The following is a 24,231-nucleotide window of genomic DNA, read 5'->3' on the forward strand; positions in this document are numbered from 1 at the left end:
CCTGTATGTAATATTATTTTTGGAATCTACAACAATTACCCGACAACTTTTCTTGATACTTTCCTATACCTATATGTTATCGTTTTCAAAATAGGAATTAATTTCAATTATATTCTTCACAAATTATGACCTCTAAAAATCTTTTGAGTTAAGGAATATCGTGGTACCAAAATATGGTTTGGAGTTAGGTTATTCTTGAAGGCTTCCCAGACTAGCGAAGTATCCGTTACTTCGATACAGGGTGGTAAAAAATACAGGTTTTTCGTTTGCTTGAAAGAGTGACTGAAAGTTGATCATTTCAAATGGAACACCCTGTGTATTTTCACAAAATCAGAGAGCTGCTAAAATTTTAGGTTTATTTAAGGTAGATTCGGATACCTTCCGTCAAACTTTCTACATGTCCTGCTGATAATTTTATCACACTATCCAAAAATAATAAACAAATTCATAAGAACTTCGTTTGAATAGTTTTGTTCAATCGTTTTGAAGATATTTTAAACTTCTGAAGTGACGAAAATGTCAATATTATCAGGAAAATATCACAATGTTACTATCAAATAGTAATCATGGCCTGCTTACAAACTACCGAATGGGAATACCATTCTGAAGATATATTTTCACAAATAAATGCTCCATAAGTTCGAAATTTGACTATTTAGGTATCGCATAATATACATGAGAAGGGAGAGAATTTCAACAGCTTTCTGAATTTATAATAATACCCAGGATGTAACATTTGAAATAATCAACGTTCAGTCACTTTTTCAAGCAAACGATAAACTGTATTTTTAACCACCCTGTATTGAAATATCGGAGATTACGCTGAAGTATAGGAAGCCTCGAAGTATCACCTAACTCCAAACCAGATTTCGGTACCATAGTTTTCCTTAACTCAAAGATATCAGCATTTTTAGAGGTCATGATTTCCGAAGAAAAAAATTAAAATTAATTCATATTTCGAAAACGGTAACAGATAGGTAAAGAGAAATATCAAGAAAAGTATGTGGGTATTTATTGTAGATTTCAAAAATAATATTATATACAGGGTGTTCCGTTTGAAAAATGAAAGTTACTACACTACTACTTTCTAATAGTGGCAATACTGCAGTGTTGAAAATATTTTAGTTGGGTAGAAAATGTCCGAATATGCTCTCCATTGAATTTTCAAAGAGATCTGGTGTCTGATTCATCAGAAACGTCTAATGTACCATCCACCGTGAATCAGCCGGTAGGTATATCCTTCAGGAGAGCTTTAAAACCAAGGCAACAGGGAAGTTCTCAGGAAGATTTCCTTCAACTCGACTATCCAATAACCCTACATATATATTTTTAACTATTTGTAATGATTGCCATTTATTGATTTATATGATGATTGAAATTCCCAAAAGACAAAGTGAACCTAGAAAACCAAGGCCAGAAGGAAAACAAACTCGCACTACGCAACAAATAAACAACCTCAGCCCTATACAAACACCACCTTGATATAGGTCATAAATCGACTTCAGAAGCTGCAACAGATCGCCAGTATGAAGCACCAGAAAACCCAAATGATATTAGAGGCAATAGAAATTAGAAAGATCGGCAGTCTGAACAAGAAAGATACCGCACACTACCTCTCAGCTGCATGGAAAACCATCATATCTCCCAATCAACCAGAACGCTACCAAACATGCACACCATCGACCAATCAGAACTTCTACACCACAACTACAGCCTACGCAACGTATAAATAGATAAAAATGACAACAGAATCAAGTGCAGCTACCAAGCAGAGCGCATGAATATGGCAAGCGAGATCTTGCCGAAACAACGTGATAATGCCAGAGACAAACGAATGTACATACACCCGGGTGCTGTTCCGTCAATTCTCCTCCTTTTTTATTTCAATCATACACAGCCGATAACACTCGTGTACGTACTTTTTTGAAGTCGGTTATTTGGACGAATGGTGAAATGGTCATTCAGTTTCGTCTCCTGTTCAACTAGGTTCTTGTCCACAACTACCATGATCCGCTCGTTGATGTTTCTCAATTCGTTTTTGTTTAAGGACAAACACAGGCACTACATAAAAATCCCTAAGGTGCTCTAAGAGCGGTGCCTGTGCGGAAGTAGCAATTCATATTGGATTTGAATTGTTGAAGATCAAATCCATTTGAAAAAACGTTCTCAGGGAGTTTATTCCACATAAACGCAATTCTCGAAATGGAAAAGTTCTTAAACAATGAAGTTTGAAGTGTGGTGAGTTGATCCTCAAAACGATGAGCAGCCACAGTTCGTCGCGTATTTCTGATATGTATCGCTCTTCGTGGAATCAAATGTGCCAAGTCACTTGAACACTTCTCGTGAAAGTATCAAAGAAGAGAGACAAATCTCCAACCTTTTTTCGACGTTCCAGAAGGTCGCAAGTGATGTTCGCGTCTCCCATCAGGCGGATGGCTCTTTTCTGGATGGAATCCAGCATCTTCAGGGTATGCATAGGGGCGGAGCTCCATAGATGAGAACAATACTTCAAATAAGGTCTGATCTGAGCGCTATGAAGCATCAAAAGTTGCTGGGATGTGTGCAGTTTTCTGGTACGGAACAGTGTTCCAAGCTTTTGAGAGGCAGCGTTTGCAGTTCTAGCGACATAATTGTACCAAGATATATTATCGTTTTCAACTCCTTCCTCTCTGCCGCCTAACGTCTGCAATGCTAACCATTTAATAATAATTTTTATGAGCATACGCAACCACTCAGTCCTAGTACAGCTCGAAACTTTCTGTACAGAACTACTACAGCTTGAACAGAATGAAATGCACGAAACGATAACCACCGGAGGAAAAGTAATAACCCCTTTTGGGTCCTAACAACTTCGCTGCTCCGGGACCGCATGGAATAAATATTTACCTATAGGCGGAAGAAACTTAGCTGGATAGAGAGCAACAGATTCCGGCTTGGTTTGTCGAAGAGCGGACCATTTATATCCCCATAATTGGAAATTTTCCTCTGTCATGCTTGAGTTTGTGCCATAAGTTGTTTACCATCCTTTTATATGCACGAATAGTCTCCGCACTTGACCAGTATTTCATCTGCAGAAGGCTGTCATTCTTGGTTGTAGAAAGTGGTTATTGGTAAACGGTACTGGCACTCCCTCCGAATGGGTAGGAGCTTCAAGTACTGGGCCAGCAACTTCTTTCGAGGCGAAGGAATAATAATAGATGGCTGTTCCGATTACTGGAGTCCTTAGTGAAATGAGGCCCTCTCTATTCTCGAATCTGCCACAAATGCAGAAGACTGTTAAACTTGGCTCCTTGCGTCTGCTTAGGGCACATAATTCTTGGACTCAATGATCACTTACCCCATGATATGGGGAGTGGGATTGATGATACTCGCGCGTCTACCCAAATGTTCGGGGAAGGGCCTGAACAGCAGTGAATAGTGAAGAAAGTGATAATAATAATATTCCTAGCGCAGTTCTGTAGAGTGCTTCGACAGCCTAATCACGATAAACTGCGCAGCCTGATAATCCCGGATGCTGTTAAAATAGCTGTTATTGTTTTGTTTAGTTTCTAGACTAACTGTTCTTCTTGTTCGAGCCCTTTATGTGTTATTTGTTGCGAAAGATGTTTCAGCAACTCTTTACTTATTTAACTTTCATTTCTTGTTGCTCGTTTTATTTGAGTAACACCTCTCGATATTCTTTTCTTTTCTTATTCTTGGTTTTATTTCTTGTTGCTTTAACTCTTTTAGCAAATTCTGTTTATCCTTTCTTATTGCACAAATTAGTTTCGCTCCCTGCCTTGACTCTCCTTTTCATTCTTTTTAATTCATTGATTTCAAAAACTATGAACTAATCTAATCTTTGAGCGAGTGTCTCATGTTTCGCCACTTTTTCACGATAATTCATCACCAATTTATGATTTTTTTAAAAGGGATTGTTAAATGCCTCGCGATTCGTAGAACAGTACTAAGTAATGATTTTAGACATACCCATATTCTGAACCTCAAATTTGCAACTATTCAAAACGCAATATTCCCTCAAGGATTGTACCAGCATTTGAACAGGCATCAGGGCTCATTTGCAAATCATTATCGAGAATATGAAATTAAATGTTGAACCAGAAAAGGTGTAAAATTATAGTATATTTCATTATTTCGAATTTCAGGTAACAATGAAGAAACAGAAACGAAATATCAGGAAGAACAAAAAATAGAAAAACCTGTAGGAAATCAATTCAGTGAAGCCAGCACTCGTCTACTTTCTGCAAGACGAAGTTTGCTACGTCGAAGGCATAAAGAATAAATTGAAATTTGACTTATACAATAAACATATTATACTGCTGTTCGAAGTTTCAGTTTTCACCGTAGAAATGATCCAATAAAGATCCATTCCCACACAACAGAAATTCAACACATTTTTCAACGTGCGTGTCACCAACCTAGTTGGCGTTATCAGTAATTAAATCAAGGGTGTTAGGGGAGAACAGGACAATGGGAGCCTACTAAGGGAAGGTTTGAATAAAAACCTCGTTAGTCAAAATTCTTGTATTTTTTTATTATAAAATCTTACCTTTGTTATAAGAGAACACTTTAATCATAGTTATAATCAACTACAGACATATAGATAAGGTACAATCACAGTTTTACAAAAAAGTCAGTCACTCCTATTACCCGATAAATGCGGTTAATGAGAGCCCATTTAACGCTCATATGGGAAATGGGAGCCATTATAATTACTAAAGAAAAAAAATTAACCAAACGTACTATAAATGATACCTTATTTATTATAATTATCAACACAATGGAAATATTAGTAACTCAAATTAAAATAAAAACAAATTCGAACAAAACGGAGATAAAATATGAAATTATTAATGGAAAACAAAAAATCTAGACTTTACAGAACCCTCTTTATAGGCTCAGTTTCCACAACTTCTGCATCGGTACCACATCTCTCCACATTTTCCAGTATCTAAACAAATTGCACATAAATTATACTCTTCAGAATATTCTGACTCATCATCGCAAATAGTATTTTCGTCTACTTGATCAATAGATGAGTCTTCCTCATCACTTTTTAACAAATATTTTGTTGCCTTTCTGATCCTTGTGTTTCTGGTTGTAGTCCTCTTACTTTCAATCTCTTTATCTTTGGTATGTTTCTTTTCAATACATTTACCTTTGGTACATTTTCCCTTGACACAATTTGTCAACTCAGATGAGTTGCTGGGGCAGTGGACTGACAATGGAGACAGCATTAGTAAAGTCAATATTGGACTGAGTTGCGATAGATCTGGCGGTGTGTCTTCAGAATAGCAGGCGGTTTCGGTGCTAAACATGATATGAATGGAATTGAAGATGGAGTTACAGCAGCTTCTCTCTTAATAATTTCTGGTTCAATTTCCAGACCACAAAAAGAGATTGACTTGTTACAGGGCTAGCACATGGTTGCTCAGCCTGATTTAACGTTGATGGAATAGAAGTGGTATTCGTTGGCTGCTGTTGAGCGACAGCCACCGGCACAGTTGATCTGGATTACTCATTAATGAAGTCATCACCCCAGAAACTCCAGGATTCATTGGGAATATTCCCGTTGCTTTAAAGCTCGACACTCCTTTTTCTATAAAAGCAACTCTATTATAGGCTTTATTAAACAGTCCAGCAATGTCGTATGGAGTAATTTTTATCAAATTTTTAGATTTTATATACAAGTTGCACTCTTTGTTATAAGCTCTTTTGAGCGGGGAATGAAATGCAACGTCAAGGGGTTGTAGACGGTGGGATGAATGAGGAGGAATGGTTAGAATTATGACATTGTTTTCTTTTGCAATTTCCCAAGCTTCAAGAGAGTAGCATGACTGTTATGATTATCCAATATTAGCAATACGGGTGTTTCAGTAGGTAGCAGGTATTTAGCCATTTAGCCCACTGGTCCATCTTTTTCCAGCTGTGGTGAGTGACGTTGCTGGGAAAATATGATAAGCGGAGGAACGAAAGATCCAGACGCACTCATAGCACATATTACTGTGACCGTCTTACCTCTTTCCCATGATGTTACATATCCGACGCGTTTTTGTCCTTTGGGAGCTTTAATTTTTTCAGTCTCCTGGACGGTCGTTATACCAGTCTCGTCTACATTGTAAATCATTTGAGGCTCGAACTTATGTTGTTTTATCAATATCTCCAAATTATTGAAAAAAAGCGTTATCTCAGTCTCCAATACTCAAATCTGGATGACGCTGCATAAATTCAGCCAGCCAATCTTTTCCTGCAGTTTGATCAACTTGGTTGACCCGTTCCTTGATACCTAGTTGATTAGCTACACTGTAACATACTTTGCGAAACCGTTCTCTCATCAAACCATAAAACTTATTTGACATAGTCCGCAGATGGTTAGCCAGTATTTCTTCTTGGGCTCCCAGCTTAGGAGAGTTTTTGTAGCTACTATCGTCAGCTTTCGCTGAATTGTATCTCTTCTTTAGAGTGCTGTAAGAAGTGCCAGTCTGTTAAGATAGTTTGTACTATCTAAAACAAAAAAAAACAAGGCATTATGTTTCTTAAATGACTTAGTGGGGTAATAGGAGCTATGTCGGGTTATGAGAGCCTAGCTAGGCTACCATTAGCCGCTGACCCCCATTTTGAAAAGTAATAACATAAATATGTAATTCTATTCTCAATCACAATTTAACTAATTGGACTTGTTAGTAAACGAATCTAGGGATATAAGAATTATAAATACAATGAAATAAGAATATAATTTCATGCTTACCTTGATGCTGGCAATCGGCAATATCTTGTAAGCGTGGAGCGAAAAACATACAAGCGTTCCTAGTGACTAAACGAATGGCACTAACGGTTCGAGCGCGTCATGCGAAGTTTGCAGATAGTTGACGGAAGCAGCCGAAAGCTTACGATCGCGCAAATGTGCCTGCATTCCGATCAATCACCATAGCTCCCATTGCCCGCCCGCTCTCACTACCCCGCGTTCCCCTACATTCGTGATCCAATACCACTGATGCAATGTTTTATGGCTCTGGTGTCATTGTGAAGTGAAAGAGAGAAACAGAAAGCAACTTATCATTCGATCGTCAATGTCGAGCTTGGCTCGACAGTTGCTTGCCTTTGTTTGTTTACCTTTGATATTCATGGTTGGAGTTTTTTGTTGATCCCATAGATGGCGTCTTCATTACGGGAGTTGTCTCAGTCGTCCACAACCGCCTTCAATCGCCCCCACTCGATCTCAATCGCACTCATTCGCCCTCACTCATTCACACTCGCCCTCACTCGCACACCCTCGCCTTCATTTGCCATCACTCGCCTACTCTCGTCCACATTAGCTCTCGCTCGCCCTTGCTCGAACACATTCGCAATCACTTGCGCACATTCGCCTTCGCTCGAACACACTAGCCTTCGCTCGTCAACACTCGCCCTCACTCGTCCACACTCGCCTTCATCCGCTCTCACTCGTCCCCACTCGCCCTCGTTCTTACACGCTCGACCACCCTCGCCATCATTCGCCTTCGCCCGCCACACTCGCCCTCGCTCGCATTAACTCGCACTCACCGATTCTCTGATTTATGAAAGCAAAAAAATATATAATTACGTACCCTCCGAAATCAGAAAGGAGAAAAATTATTACAAATTCAGAAAAATAATGAAAAAAGCTCTACTCAAAAAATCATTCTATAATCTCGAAGAATTTTACAGTGAAATTCTGCTATGATTTTATTTAATATATGACTTTATTCTCTGTATGTATTATTTATATTTTATTTGCTTTTTTACTTAATTTTTATGTGATTTTTTTATATAACCACTCATTTGAAAAATAAACATGTCAAATTGTTTATTTTTCAACTGATTAGTAAAGGGTTTTTCTACTTTTGTATATTTAAAAAAGCACTCTTTAACAATTTTTTTCCTGACATGCTTTGTCAATAAGAACTTGATTTCTTTGACAATAAAGTATATTTCTGTCTCTCTCTCTCTCTCTCTCAGTCGCCGTCCCTCGCACAGACGCGCCCACATTCGCAAACACGCGCCCACATTCGCACACACACATTAGGAAATGGTGAAACTAATTTTATTTCAGAGTCAAGTAGCATGTAAATATAACTCTTAAATCAAAAGGAAAAATTATGAAGAAAAATTGAGCAGTTCAGTCAATAAATTTATTAAATTTCTAATGGTGTAATTAGGAGAAATCATCAACTAATAAGATATAAATATCACATTTATTGAATAGATATAAATTAATAATTCATCAATACTTTGGCGATGTGACTATGATCAAAATTTTTATAAAATTTTAGAGGCTGTTGCCATACCTCACTGTCAGGAATAAATATTCGAATTCATTTTGGATTGTAAAATATAAAAAATTAATACCAGATGAAAACATACAAATATATATGTGGTGAAACAGAATAATACATAATTTTAGTTATTATTCATTCCACAAGTTTTATCATCAAATAAAAACTATAACTGATACAGCGAACAAATCCATAATTCGTCCACTTCTGACAAAGCCCGGAAAATGCTGAACAGCTTGTTTGGCATGTTTTGGTTAACTTCACAACTCTTTTACGACTCTTGAAAATCGTTTCTAAGTACATTTTTCTGAAAAAAAAAAGTTAATATGTACAATATACTACATAATAGTTAAATTGAAAAAATGTATATATATATATATATATATATATATATCGCTACCTCAGAGCAACAGTGGGGCATCTACAAAACATGCTAGTTTCGGTAATCAGCAATTGAAGTTTTTCACTTCAGATAATCACAAATTGCTTCTTAAGTATACCCTAATTAAAAATGAAAAAAATACTAATATGCTGTGTGATAGTTCTTGAAACAGTGTTTTGCCATATTTTTTGATTTTAGCATTAATTATAGTTATAAAAAAATAAATAATAAGGTTTGACAGGGATGTCTCACTGTAACACTGGAAAATCTAACTTTTTTAAGATCATGTCTCAACGAATAAAATACATTATTAGCCTATTTAGGACTAACTTTGTACTGGTAATAAGGTAAGGGTGAAATAAAATAATGTAGTCAATGGTACAAAAATGATATTATTTTTATTTCTTTTTACAACTTTTATTTTCTCAAATTGAATATAAAATAGTATTATAATTATGCCTTGTTCTCTGTCTTTTTCAATGTTTATGTTTCTTCATCACTGTCGGCAGCTGGTAAGACCTTCTTTGAGCTTTTTAAATTAAAAAAGAATTGGTGATGTGCTTTAGGAATTAGATTTGCTGAGCACAATGAAATTAGATCTTTTCTTTTATTTTCTGTGATAGAAGGTGATTCTGTGTAAGCTTTCTTCAAAACTATCTCCGTTGCGCTTTTCCTTGATTTTCTTCTTATGTCAATTTCTTTGAAACATTCATCCTTATAAGATGTCTTATAAAAAATAGAATATTCATTTTGCTTCCTTAGTTCGACTATCTTTACATCGTTCCATGTGCATTTCTCATCATCTGTGTTTAGAGAAAAATTTTTACCAAAATCTTCAGACAACTTCTTCCAATCATAAAAGTCCGATGTCTCCATTTCTTTCACATTATAGGGCTCCCCCGTCTTTTTGGAGGTCTTAACAAGCATGGATATTTCACTAGGAATGAAAATGGGCCCACTTTTCAATATTCTTTGCTTTTCTCTTTCAATACAAGAATGAATATTGTCTGCTTCATTTTCTGTGTGGCCGGCTATTAGGTATTTATGTGTAATAGTTTCTATTTGCATGGTTTGAATACAAAATAAGTACATAGCAAAAACATACCTATTCTTATTTTGTGACACAGTATTATCACTGTAAAATATCAAATTCTTCTTGTCTTTACAGTGGTCTTTTATGAATTCATAAACACAGCTTGCAATTTCCACACCGCCTCGGTTTGCAATGCCTTCATGCCACAAATAGCAATAACCTTTTCTTTTTGAAGTTTCTTTTTTTGAAATATCGGCTACAGTAAAATTATACGCATTCAATTTTGATTTGTAGTAGAATAGTGATGCTTTACCCTGTGGCAACTGGAAGACAGCTTGTAAATCATACACTGCTATAAGATCTTCATTAGTACATTTTTCTTTGTCCTTTTCTTTTTCCAATCTTGAAAGTGAAACTTCTTCTCTGTGCTTTTTGTGTTGATCTTCTTTTTCCATCTTTTCTTCATCACTCAAGAGTTTGTATTCCTCGCATTTTACACATAAATCTTTCTTTGGCTTGAAAAAGCTTATATTAAATTTAGTATTAAAAATCGATTCATACAAGTGTTTTTTTACATAGTTCAAGCCTTTAGCTTTGTTCTCTTCTTCGTACAGTCTGTACATCATTGATAAGTTTAGACCACCCTCTAAGTATTCCTTTTTAGTTCTTGACCTACAATAGTGAGACTCAATGCGAGGGAAACTATTTATATGCTGAAATACTGATTCTAATAATGCGTCTTCAGTTTTTTTTTGTTTTCCATGTTTTCCCCTGGAGTCTTCTCCAGTGAAACCATTAATGTCACTCTTTTTCAAAACAGTAGATATGAAGTTGTTAGAAATAGCAAATGTAGATTTGAACATTGCTTTACATACACGCTCTCTTCTACTATCAACCTCAAGGTAAAACAATGTGTTACATTTACGAGCAGTTGGTGATCGCCCATCATCATTGTTGGAAGAAGAAATGAGTTTTGATATGTAATCTCTTTTCCGCGTTATGTCACACAGATTGTAAAATTTTTCAAATATTTCCTTTCTACATGTATTCGTAAATTTCACATTACAGCTTAAAGTACATTTATCAGTACGACATGGCAAACCTAAAACCTTTTGCTCATGATGTTTACCAAGTCTTGACACGTACGCTGCACCGGAATTAACTTTTTTTTTTTTTAAATTACGTGCCCAGTCCGCCTCATTCCTTACACGCTTTCGAGTTAGCTGCTTAACAGGGCCAATTGTATTTTCAATTGGGTTCTCATCTGTTCGCACATCAGGTAAATCCTGTTGAGGAACATCACCTCTAACACTACTGTCAGATTCTGAGTCCGGGACATATTCTGGATCGTTATCACTGTCATAAAAAAGATCTTCAATTGAATCAATGTTATCAGGGTTATCATCATTTAAATAATCCAATTCACTGTTTACTTTCATGGGTTGTAATAGTTCCAAGTCTAAACTTCTCAAACTGTAATCATGGTCGATGTTACTGGTACTTGGTATTTGTTCAGTGGTTGTCGATTGCTCAGCAGAGTTATTATTTTGAATAAATTCATCCAGGAACATATCATCCGGTTGATTGCATGCTAGAGTACTGCATGTTGGCTCACCAGACATATCAGGCACTGCTTTACTTTGCTCTAGAGGTCTCGTAGTAGTAGAATCACCAACATCCAGTAGTCCTGGTCTGATTTCACCATCTGAAAAATTGAATGGTATTGTAAATACAGTGATGGAAAAAAGTATTTGCACATCATGTTTTTATGAATAAATGAGTTCGAGGAAACAAAAAACTTCGCTTTCCTTTGCAAAAATGAAAAGTACATTTATTAAAAATGAGAAAAACCTTTCGTAAATAAATGGCACGACTTCATAATGAAACAAAAAAATTTAAACAATAAAAGCACTATGAAAAAAGTATTTGCACACTTGGTCTACTTTGACTCACAATTTCTGTTTACTTTTGCATTAATCCTCCTGTGTCCATAGGTTTGTTTACTAATTTATCTCTAATCGTTTATTACCAGTATTCTCTAATCTTTCAATCAGTTTCCTTCAGTCATTAGACAATTATCATGCCAAAGAGAAGTGAACTGTGTGCCGCGACTCACGAAAAAATTATTTTACTGAAGAGCCAATGTACTTTTCATTTTTGCAAAAGAAAGCGAAGTTTTTGTTTCCTTGAACCAGTTATTCATAAAAACGTGTTGTGAAAATACTTTTTTCCATCGCTGTAGCTTGGATTAATTAACATCAGTAAGGATACATTCTTAAATCTTAGGTTATGTAACACCTACTTTACAAGTAAAACTTGCACTTACCTTTCATAAGTTTGATTCTTGTTTCATCTTTATCGGCCAATTTTCTACAGTTCTTCATTATTTTCAACGTTCTAGATGAAATCATGGCAACAAAACAAAATTAATGATTGTGCTAATCAATGAAAAACATACGGTACGTTAGAGAAAGAAACACAAGAGTAGACGTAAACAGAATAAACAAAATAAAAAGCACAGAGGAATACGAGGGCAACACTGAGACAACTCAGATATCCCACTGTTTAACTGAAATATAATTAAAAATCAATGGAGTGTTACACCAGGATATCTTTTCTATTCGGTTTAATATTAGAGTTATTGGAAAACCCACTGTTGCATTGAAATCTACATCTGCAATATACTTGAACACCATCATAATCTTAAAACACAAAAAATGGAAGATGTCCCACTGTTGCTCTGAGGTAGCGATATATATATATATATATATATATATATATATATATATATATATATATATGTGTGTGTGTGTGTGTGTGTAAAACAAATAAATCTAAATCTAAAAAGTGTTTTATCTTCAAACTTTTATTAAAATTTCATATTGGTATATGTATAAATACAAAAGAAAATGTTCCAGGAGTTCACCTGTTGAAGTGTTTTGGTTTTAACGTTTTTAGAACAACCAAAATGTAATTTTTAAGAAAAATTATTGCTTCAATCGTTAGTTTTCGTGAAGTACGGACAACCCCTCTTTTTACAAATGTTATCTAAAATATTAGTGAAGCAGGAAAAACCAAGAGTTTTCTGCAGTACTCTGATTGAATACCTTCATTTTCTAAAATTCATCAGAGGGAGATATTTTCAAAAAGTATTCATCTAATAATTAAAAATGTTGAACTAAATTTGACATAATCAATTTCAGAAAGTTAACTGAGAACTGAATATCCCAAAATCAATACTTTGCAGAAAGGAAAAAATCACATCAGAGTATCATGACACTGTGATAATTTTTGCAGGCATCTGAATGTTCGTAATAAGGAGATTTTAATATATAAACTACAGAATTGAAACCAGTAACCGCTACTAATAAAGCAAAAATATATTTATAACAATCAGTTCGAAGTAGAACAATAGAGATATATTCAACACGAGTATAAATTTGCTACTACTTGTAGCAAATTTTGGAAAACAACTCCAATGAACTTGAAGATACAAAATTGAACATCACAGACAGAATTGAATAATTGATAAACCTAACTAAAATCAACAACCTGTAACAATCACATAAAAATGTACAGAGTTCATATCAACTACAATGAGTATTTGATCTATGAGCTTCTCAGAACAAGTTTTGCTCAATGGTTTGAGGAGAATGTCCGCTATCTAATCCTCCTTTGCTGTATGTGGTACTTGTAAAACAACTTCTAATACAATTATCTACGAGAACAATTTGATCAGGCCAGTCTTTACTCACCTAAACTGTAGGTTAATGGACTAACCCCTATCAGAAAACAACTACTCCCCTGGCTAATACCACGAAGGGTGTTGGATTATATCCGACAGGTATCAGAGTGCAAGATTCTTCACAAAAGTATTTCCTTCATATGCTGTTGGCGATGCAACTGTCAGAATCGATTTTCAATTACTGGAACGGACACACTTGCAGACCGGTTTCGGGCTATTTGGCCTCTTGTTAGTGCAAGGTAGTGACCATCATCAACATAGAGTCGACGATATTCCATAATTTAAATTCGAATTCCTTTCAGAGGATCATTTCTCGAACCAGGCTGGAGCGAACGACAAACAACATAGTTGTTATCGCCCCATCTGGTAAACGAGGTACTTACCAACCACATATCCGAATTTGTCAAATTCCTCGTATAAGGAAAGAAAACTTTTCACATATAGTCAGTGGGCACACTTGAAGACTGGGTGTACATCAAATTATCTACAACAGTGGTTCTTAACCGGTGGTCCGCGGACCATTGGTGGTCCCTGGAAGCATCCCAAGCGGTCCGCGGAGCCATCCTTATAAATATGTTAGATGAGTCGACACAATACAATGCGACCCGCCGCTAAAATGTTTGAAGAAGAGTTACTATTTTCTCAAGAACTTGAAACGTGCAGATGTTATGATTGCAGCAAGTCAATATATGGAGAAACATGGACTTATGTGGGAATGGCTTGCGGGGTTTTGTACGGATGGTGCTCCTCCTATGCTTGGTTCTCGCTCTGGTCTTGCAGCATTGATAAAAACATTTGAAAAACTTAAAAAATTGAATTCAATCGCTATTTTCCCCACCGCGAGTATAAAAGTATTCAAAAACTGATCCGCAATTCATTTATTGTAAACGTTTCTGAGACATTGCTATTCATAACCTGACTTTATTTTATTCGACATATCTATGTTTTCGGCGCATCTGATTATTAAAAACAAGCACCGAAATCGGTTGGATGCCACTGCTGATACGCGTTCAAGTTTAAGTAACACTGAACCAAGGATTCAGAATTTAGTAAAGAGTATGCAACCACAAAAATCGCATTAATTTATAATGCAATTATTGTTACAGATTTCTCCTAATGATTAAAAGACATTAAATAATTTTATGCGTATTTTATTTATATATGAGTTAGAACAACCATTCTATTTATTAACTGTACGGTACTGTATTTATTCGTAGTTATCGTAAGGTACTTTATATTAACTACAAACTAAATAACCAACTTGGTGGTCCATGGCCTGACAGAAAGTTTGTCAAATCGTCCCGCATGACTATAAGGTTAAGAACCACTGATCTACAAGAACAATTCGTTCAGGCCAGACTCTACTCACCTGCACAGTAGGTTAATGGAGTGACACCTATCAAAAAACAACTACTTCCCTAACTAATACCACAAAGGGCGTTGGATTATATCCGACTCATCCGATTCATCAACTTCTAATACATTATCTAAACTGATATTTTAAAAAAAATTGTATTTTCATTTGTAATGAATAGATAGATTATTTTTATTCATCCATGAAGGTTTACACAGTATAGCACAGTATCAAAACTTATCAAATCAGTCAGTAACATATAACATAACAACCATACACATACACAGCTACATTATCCATGAGTGGAGTTTGTTGATTTTCTTACCGTCTATAACTCATACAGACACTTACACTCCTTCAGTAAGCGTTTGAAAACAACGCATTTGATTTGTAGTAGTATTTAGTTTGTTGGGAAAGAAAGTTTTTGGCTTTCTACAACTCCATCTGATACAAAAAAATGGATGAGAGAATATTCCAAAGAAAGGAAGGATTAATCAATTTGAAAATAAGTAACTCTATACATGGATGTGTAGATCATGCAAAGAAGTAACTTTCAGACACAAACTGAAAGAAAGTCCTCCTGAAACAGCTTCTTTCATATAAACATTGAATTACACGAAAGAAAAAATTCTTTCAAAACAAATACTTCTATATGAACACTGAATTATACAGAAGATACTTTTCTCTATTCAGTTTGTATATCGAACATTCGTGGAGGAATAAGAATCAGATATCATTCACATGAATTCTACTTTGAATGAATGGTAATAAATTGTACTCACATGGAACACTGTCACCCTAACTGGTATACACGTGTTTCGCCTTAAGACACTTGCCCTAAGGCTCTTCAGTACCAAATTGGATAACATTATAGAAAATACACACACTTCATTCATGAATTACGATTTCTTTGGAAGATTCTCTCATCCATTTTTTTGTATCAGATGGAGTAGTAGAAAGCCAAAAACTTTCTTTACCAAAAAATTAATCACTCCTAAAAATATAACCCTTTCAAATCATATTTAGTTTGATATCGGCCTAGCGCATGTCTATATGGATCCTAGTCATAGTACAGTCGAATTGTATTTTCGATGTTTGTATATTTAAATCATAACTTTGAACATAAAAAAAGCATAAGACTCATTGTGTAAGACACAATATGATACATAAATATAACACAGAGAAATGCTTCAACAAAATATATGAAATACTTGGAAATATAAGAACGTATAATGAGTGGAAGAGAGCTCTACTAAATAATTTTTTAACAAATGCTTTTTACTCTGTTGAGGAATTTCTTCATTCCTGGAAAATGTGTTTCATTTAATATTAGGTTGTTTCGCAAGTTTGGCCGTTCATGTGTTTTTTAGCTCCTTATCTCAATAAATATTTATTCTACTGAGTCGTGGTATATACTGATCGATAGAAAATGTACTCTATACATTGATAGTCTTCATTTTCTTTCAAATTTTTATTTTTTGCCTCTCATCAGCTCATTACTATATGATGTCTTTAAGCGATTTTTCTATACGAATTCAAATTGAACCAAAACACTGCCGAAACAGTCCAAAAAATTATCCGAGCAATTCCACAGGCAATAGAACTATGCATCATCTCAACAAATCATCTCATAATAGCAACTGGCTGATAATTAATGAAAATTCAAAGTAAGTTATTTCACAACACTATTGTGAGATTTTCACTAAATAGTTTCACTATATTATAGCTTCGTCAGGCATGTTCAATGTATAGGAATAATTTTCTTAAAAAATGCGTTGATGAATCTCAAACACCAAGAATTTCATTTCCGGTCCATACATGTCACAATTTCTTTGCAAGTGGAAATCAATCCTGAATCTTAAATAGCAGCAGAGATGAATTCTCCATAGAGGGAATCAGATGTTCTGACACAAATTAGTGATAGGAGAATGCATAGTACTTGAAACAGTTAACTGATGAATTTTTATTCGAAACATTTTATATTTCATTCACCAACGAATAATTCGAAAATATGGGGTTCTAATTGGATGCAATTTCCTACGTTGTGTTATGTGTTAAAATGAGTTTCTATATGAACCAACAGTCGCCTCCTTATGGGCGACAACTCTCAAAAGTCGAAACTTGTGCGAGCTGAGGATTAACAAGATCTTATCTTTTAAATTGTGATTCTCAGCACAGATCAAATATTACACAGTGAAAATAGAAAATTTCAAAGTTGGAATCAAACCAACGACATTCACATATCGGTTGATAGAAGCAGTAACTACCGTCTGCTACATGTAATTGAAAATCATTCTGTTAGAGTAGCTGTTTATTCTATTTGTCTGTTGTGGTGGTTTTGTTAAAATTTTGAGAGTTTTTAGTTTTTCAATTTCCATAGTTTGATTTTCTACAAAGAACGAAGTAATGGAGGGTTCACTGAAATGAATTCTATGAGTGAGAAAATTATTTCAAATGATTATTTTATATAATTTCTAGTTGAAACTAAGATATGCTGTGTCAAATGACTTATAGTTGGTATTGAATATAAATTAATATTTATATCCAAAACAACAATTTCACTTGAAATTTGAAGTAGAAAATTGAAACTATATAATCATATAACAAATTAAAAAAGTGATTTACCTTTCGAATGGATGAATTGGTATTGGGTAAAGGTAATATAGTTTCGTTCTTCACTGTTAATCCATAAACCATATTGGCATTAGCTAACGACATACATTCTTCCAAAGTCTTAATAAATGTATCACATGTAGCACCCAAAAGTCTAGTAGATTCATCCATTTTCTGAAAAAAAAACGAATATATATTAAAGTTTCTCAGCTAAGAAACCTTATGAAATTATTTTTATTTATTCTTGTGTATGCACACATATTTTCGAAATAATGTTAAGAGATAAAAGTTTCTATTTACCCAAAACCGGGATGATTTCATACTGAAAACTGCCTCAGCTCCTTCTACAACTTTAAAATATCTCAATTTGTTGGTACAATTCTTCAATTCTTCTCAAAGAAGACCCTCTTCTTATTATTTTTTTAAGAACATAACTAATTCCCCCTTTATTCCGAGATATATTTACTTGCATTATTTGAAAAATTGTATGACATGATGAGAAACAAGAAAGATTAGTACAACTGATATTCTTCTATTATTCTAAATAGGATCAAAAGTAAATCCAATAATGGTGATGTACTCTTGTACTAAATACCAATTTTTTAAAGTAATTGTAATTTATGTAATTCTTCTCAAATTATATATTTACCATTAAACTATTTTTCAGTTGAAGAATTACATAAATAAATTAAAAAAGGTATATTTTTGTGAGAGATAATTTTTGGGAAAGAAAGAATCTTTATACAAAAACATGTGGAAATCTCCAAAGGAAGGAGGAATTCAATCAATTTCATAGAATTAACTTTATACAAAGATGTATAGATCATGCAAAGAAGTAATTTTCATACACAAACGGGAAGAAAAATAAGTCCTCTCCAATCAGCTACTTGAATTACACGAAAGATATATACTTTCAAAACAACTACTTTTATATGAACAAAGTAATTTTTGTACCCTTCAGTGTTCATAAAATGCGGTTTCATTTACTGGATTCCATTATCAATTTTTTTTCAATACAGACATCTATTTTTTTTTACTACTACTACTGATGCTACTACTTTTACTACTACTCCTACTCCAACTCCTACTCCTACTCTCACCTCTACTGCTAATCTTACTCCTACTGCTATTTTTACTGCTACTCCTACTCCTACTGCTATTTCTACTCATACTGCTACTCTTACTCCTATTCCTACTACTACAAATTTAATGCATTTGGTTCATAAACTCAATTAAAATTTTCGGATTATAAATACACCAGTCTAAATATGTAAGAATGAAATTTAAATAGATTTGAATACGACAGTATTTGAATACAACAATTAAATCGATGTTACTGAAAAAAAAAACCACGCCGAAGAAGATGTTTTGAAAACTCGAAAATATAACATGATAGAATAAAACGGAAATAATGAAACTTCAAATAATGGATTAAGAATATTTGAAATGAACTATGGTAAAAAAAGCTAATTATAACCAATAGCATATGGTAACCAATAGCATATGGTAACCAATGTGAAATGCAGGCTTTGTGAACCTTCGTTAACGGTTTCTCAATAAATATAAGAAAGTAACCAATGGTTTACTTGTTTGGTAGTGCTTCATCAATAAAAACTCATAGAGAGTACTAAATAAATACATTTCAAAAAACAATTTGAAACATTCTCCTTTACCAATTTACCAAAATTTTCGAAGCTGGCAAATACCTTGCCTGTTAAGTAATGCAACAGGCATTTAATTATATCCAATATGTCTATCGGATATAAATCAATATCCGTCGTGCTATCAGAGAAAGTAGTAGTTATTTTTCGGCAGGTATTTGCCAGATCTTATTGAGTAGGAACGTTGGGAGCACTGAATGTTTTGAATTTAAAAAGTTTTTTTTAATAAATATCTACCGCTCTATCTCTCCTTGAGATACAAATAAATCATTAGACTTATTTGATTTGTTATAAGAGACCAGTTTCCACATTTATTCCAGAAATATTAGATAGCGAATTTGTCTTAAAGTATTAAAACATCTCAATACTATTGATTATATTATTCCCAAGATCCTGTTAGTGGCAAAGGTATTTTCCTACGTATCGAGTCACAAAATATTTTTGGAAACGTATTTTAACTGTTTAAGTATACGAGTACATGAAAAATCAGCTCTTCTTTCTGGAGATTCTTCAAAATATAATAACTTTCCCTCAGAACTTTGCCATGAAATTGTGTGACCTGATTCTGATGATGTTTTTTCGAAGATAAACATCAAGAAATGGCAAGTATTGTGATAGATGACTGAATTTCTTGATAGTGGCTACTAAAATTGATTACTCAAACTAGATGTTCGTAATAAAAAAAGTTAATGATGGGATCTAATGAACGAAACGCTGCATTGAAAATCGTTTTGCACAAAATCATAACAAACATGAACAGTACAAAAAGGGTCCGCTACCTCATAGTCATATAGCCAACAAACATAATCCGATTATTTTAGTATTTTGCTAATATCCCAAAAATGGCAATGGATATTTGCAATTTGAAGGAAGATTTTTATTTTCCCCTCAAATAAGCATCTTTTGTGAATGAAAATCAATTATGTATTCAAGAAACACTTCGTGAGATAACAGTTTCACAAAAACGCAACACGTGTTTTGCTTTATAATAGCTTCTTCAGGCGCCTGAAAAAGCTATTGTATAGCGAAGCACGTGTTGCATTTTAGTAAAACTATCAAGTGGAAACTTTTGTCTATTTCAAACAACCTGTAAGTCATACAATTTCCGAGATAGCAATAGTGGAATCATGAACAAACTGTTTGAAACTGATATCATTATCAGAGATATAAATGGAAATATCTATTTTTCTGGCTGATAAACTCATAATTTGTATAACTTCCCCAAGATTATTTCATAAATAATATTACGAAGTGCTGAAGCAGTCATTCATTCATTAAACATTGTGTTTTTCAGATATGTTGTGATAATTTAATCTCGAATGAATAAACAATATTTCTTTGGAATATTTTTATTCATATTTCTAAGTGGTGCTGCAGTTTTACAAAATTTGTGGATATTGTAAACAGCTTGTTACTGAAGCAGAACTATGAAAAAAATTATGAGAAGTCAAAAACTAGGAATAGCTCAAATGATTTAGAAGTTTTAAAGATATATTGTATACAAATTGGAGAGCAATTTATTATGAAGACATTGATTTCATCGAATTCATTGAATATGTATTAATTGCTTTATTATGATCATAAAAACAATTTAAAATAACTCCAATGGAGAAATGATACCTTACTGGCACGAAATTTTAAGTTTTGATATTTTTTAATTCAATTGGGGGGTTATTTTGAGATTATTTGAAATGAATTTGTCTTTTGAATGACAAAATATTCCAAAAAAAAAATTAAATAAAATAACTAATCAGAAAATTTCCAGCTTAGTACTTTCAAAAGCCAGTTTCAACAAAGAAGTCCATATCAATAAACATTGTCTGCATTATTTTTCAACCTTAGAGTTTTTCAAAAATACCTGGGAACTATAAAATATGTTAAACATTTTTTATAATCAACACTCAGCATATTTAATTATATTACGTGGGCACAAACAGTTCATAAGGCTTGTTTTACACAAAGATTCTTGAAAAATTTGGATATTTGACCCGAAATTCTTCAAAAAAATTACAAAATTTCAAAAATTAGGTTTTACATATAAAGAAAAAACAAAAAATTAGAGTCTCACGAAGCGCATCTTCAGGAGATCATAATGATCTCCTGAGATCACAATGATCTCCTGGGATCGTAATGATCTCCTGAGATCGTAATGATCTCCTGAGGATGCTAACTTGGTTAGCGAGACGCGCGTCAAGGAACCTTAATTTTTTTTTTGGTCTCGTGTTGGGAAAGTGTTTTCAATAGATTTTTTTACGCCAGAGGTTCCAGTACGAACTATCAAACATGAAGGATAGCTACATCATGTATTTCAAATCCACCAACTTTGAGCATTATCAATCAAAAACTTACCTCAATACCAGGATCATGTGTTTGTGCAGCATTTTTAATAACATGTACTTGCTGCATCAGTAAGTCACAATACAATCTCAACTCAGATTTTTTTGTTTTCAGGGCATCTGGATTTGAATCAACTGAAAGGTTAGATATTTATGAATTTTAGTATTAGAGGGACAAATCTTTATAAATATTCACCATTCAGTGTACCATTTCTGTGAACACAAGCTTTTGCACTCCCCAGTGCAACCAGCCATTGTTGCCTTTCTGTAGAAGTAGCTGCTCGTAAATATAAGTGTTGTTCACCAGGTATGACCAGATCCATTCTTGTATTATCAAAAGGAACTACTAAAATCAAATACATAGATAACAAAAACTACGAAGATCGGAGTTTATATTATACAAGTTCAAAGAAATTCATTTTCTCCCTTCCCTCATAAACTTTTTTTAATTGACTCATACTATGTCTCAGTATCATTTACAAAACTCAACTTTTGAATGAATATTTCATTTAGTGCACTTTTATCATATCACAAAAATCACTTGTCATTTATTTTTCATGCATATCGAATTTTTATGGAATCATTTTAAATAATCTTGTCATGACAACAAGTTTTTAGATGCCTTCAAAAGTTCAGATATCGAGAAATATCGAATGAGATCAGATGAAGTTTTTAATTGTCTTTGAAACTTTGGAAATCGAAAGATGTGGAATGAGATGTATGAATGGTCCGATTCCTAATATCTCTTTCTTCGTACTCTTATGAAATTACAGGTACCAAACAGGTAAAGCCCAGGTATCAATCAGGTAGCAAATAGCATTAGGAACAATAACAAAATACTAGGAGTTTATTTAATGACCCTCATTATGTAAGATGATGATTCACCTCAGTCGTCTCCTGATGATGCCAACTTAGTTAGCGACATGAGCGTTGAGAGACAGTCGCACAATTCACACACAACTCATTTAAAAATGGAAAAAATTAAGACAATAACTTTTTCAATTGCAAAACGTAACCTGCCATAACTGACATATTCAGAATGTGGGGTTGAAAAAACAGGGCTCAAAATTTTTCAGAGGAGCAGATGAATGATAAATTTTGTTATGAATTTATCTTAGAATATTTGTGATTTCAACTTACTAGAAATGGGACTTCAACAATATAGTTACTTCCTTATTCATTATAATGAAAAAAAAAATGTTGCAGTAATTTTATAAACTCAATTAATAAGTTGTGATAAAAATATGTTAATCTAAATGTTTCTCTGGGAAAAACGTACCATTTATTTCACAAGCCTGTACTTTCATAGATCCTTTACAACCCTGATCAACTTCATCTTGGGACTTGTAGTAGGATAATATGTCATTCTCCAAAACGAACCACCTTGTCTGCCAGCCTGTTGTATACACAATGTACAAAAACCATGTTCTATTTTAATGAATTCTCAAAACTTACCATTCCAATAATTTGTCCATTTCCACAGAACCCCTTCCATAGATTTTTTTAATTCATTTTAATAGGAACTTGAAAATCTTTTCTTTATTTGAGTATATACAAGAGTAATAAATTACAGCGGTATCGTATCATATGCTGTTGTCCTACTAATAGGTATTGAAATTGGTAGTGTTGTTTACTGTTTATAAATTCTTTGGGTACTTGTGTAATTGTCAAAGTCAAAAATCAAAACAACAAATTGTCAAATATCATCGATCGCGAATGTCAGGCGACAGTTGGAATTTAGTTCCCGTGATTATAATCAACATATGATCTATAATCCACCACATTATTTTTCGGAGCTTCTGAGTCGACTAACGTTAAACATAAATCCATATTTGAAGTGGAAAATATCAAGAATAATAATTATTATGACCCTTTTACACTTTCGTACAACAATCACAATGCTAGTGTTCACAAACTCTTAGCGGTTAAAGCCGCTTCACCACTGAAAGTGGTAGATAGTTATTGCTATATCAAACCGCTGCCGCTGAGATCAATAAGAAAGGTTTAGGGTATCTTCGCCATATCATTTACATTACATAATTTTGAATTTTGCCCGTGAGAATGATATAATTTCTGTCTTTCATACACTATATTGTGTAGCTTTTCTATGAATGATATCTGATTCAATTCCATAATGAATGTTTGAAGAACAAACTGAATAGGAAAAAAACTGAATAATACACTTTATAATTCAATATTCACAAGAAAGTAGTTGTTTCTTTAATGCAATTGAATGTTTATAAGACAGTAGTTGGTTCAGTTTGTATCTGAAAGTAACTTATGTGCATTATCTACACGTCTTTGTGACAAGTTTTTTTTTAAATTAATTGCTTTCTTTCTTCCTGTGGAGGTTTACCACATTTTCTGTTTGAAGATGGAGAACTAGAAAGCCAAAACCTTTATTCATTTATTTTCAAGTGCTCATTACAGAACTCCTGAACAAAGAGTTGACTACGAAGAGGACTATCTGAAAACATAGATAAAAAACCATGACCTTGAAAATGTGCAACTACTAGTCATTAGTAATTTCTTACAAAAATGGTTTTTGGTAAATTGTTATTTATTGACATTTTGTACTGAAAACAGTTCTTTTTTTTACTAATGTGCTATTCATAAACTCTGAATATTGATTGATTTTTTAAGATTTTGTTCTGTTTTTCTATCAAGTAAATATTGCATACAAATATTCTAATTATAATAATTCATTTTTTCGGCAATCGTCTCGGAAGTACCCACTTCCCGAACTCTTTTTTTTTATCAAGTAGCATTTATCTGGCCCAGCCCGGAAAGTACGTACGAACGGCCGTTGTTAC

The 24,231-nt window shown here is 33.7% G+C and overlaps 3 protein-coding genes across 4 annotated transcripts in view; 1 reads left to right on the forward strand and 2 right to left on the reverse strand.

Moving 5' to 3' along the window:
* BBS9 (Bardet-Biedl syndrome 9) overlaps window positions 1-4,318 on the forward strand; it is a 57,336-nt gene extending 53,018 nt beyond the window's left edge. The window contains exon 10 of the mRNA XM_074180139.1: window positions 4,146-4,318. Within this exon, the coding sequence (XP_074036240.1) occupies window positions 4,146-4,282 (137 nt within the window). The 3' untranslated portion in view covers window positions 4,283-4,318. The remainder of the gene's footprint in view (window positions 1-4,145) is intronic.
* Window positions 4,319-8,194: 3,876 nt separating this feature from the next.
* On the reverse strand, window positions 8,195-23,118 carry LOC111505281 (pleckstrin homology domain-containing family A member 3). Of its 2 annotated transcripts, none has more exons than XM_023160057.2 (6): window positions 22,874-23,118; window positions 22,698-22,814; window positions 21,615-21,761; window positions 21,432-21,553; window positions 17,434-17,595; window positions 8,195-8,601 (listed from the first exon to the last, which is right to left on the reverse strand). In XM_023160057.2, exons 1-6 carry the CDS (start codon window positions 22,911-22,913, stop codon window positions 8,566-8,568), a joined length of 624 nt encoding a protein of 207 aa, XP_023015825.1. In that variant the 5' UTR covers window positions 22,914-23,118; the 3' UTR covers window positions 8,195-8,565. The 2 variants fall into 2 exon arrangements, with proteins under 2 accessions (XP_023015825.1, XP_023015824.1); XM_023160056.2 differs by having other exon boundaries at window positions 21,615-21,764; window positions 22,874-23,109.
* On the reverse strand, window positions 8,680-12,470 carry LOC141484781 (uncharacterized). The gene is made up of 2 exons (XM_074180140.1): window positions 12,036-12,470; window positions 8,680-11,414 (listed from the first exon to the last, which is right to left on the reverse strand). Exons 1-2 carry the CDS (start codon window positions 12,118-12,120, stop codon window positions 9,160-9,162), a joined length of 2,340 nt encoding a protein of 779 aa, XP_074036241.1. The 5' UTR covers window positions 12,121-12,470; the 3' UTR covers window positions 8,680-9,159.
* Window positions 23,119-24,231: the final 1,113 nt, after the last annotated feature.

This window comes from Leptinotarsa decemlineata, unplaced genomic scaffold, assembly GCF_025532065.1.
Source record: "Leptinotarsa decemlineata unplaced genomic scaffold, Ldec_3_MD MMD2_tig00026294_RagTag_RagTag, whole genome shotgun sequence".
Taxonomy (NCBI): domain Eukaryota; kingdom Metazoa; phylum Arthropoda; class Insecta; order Coleoptera; family Chrysomelidae; genus Leptinotarsa; species Leptinotarsa decemlineata.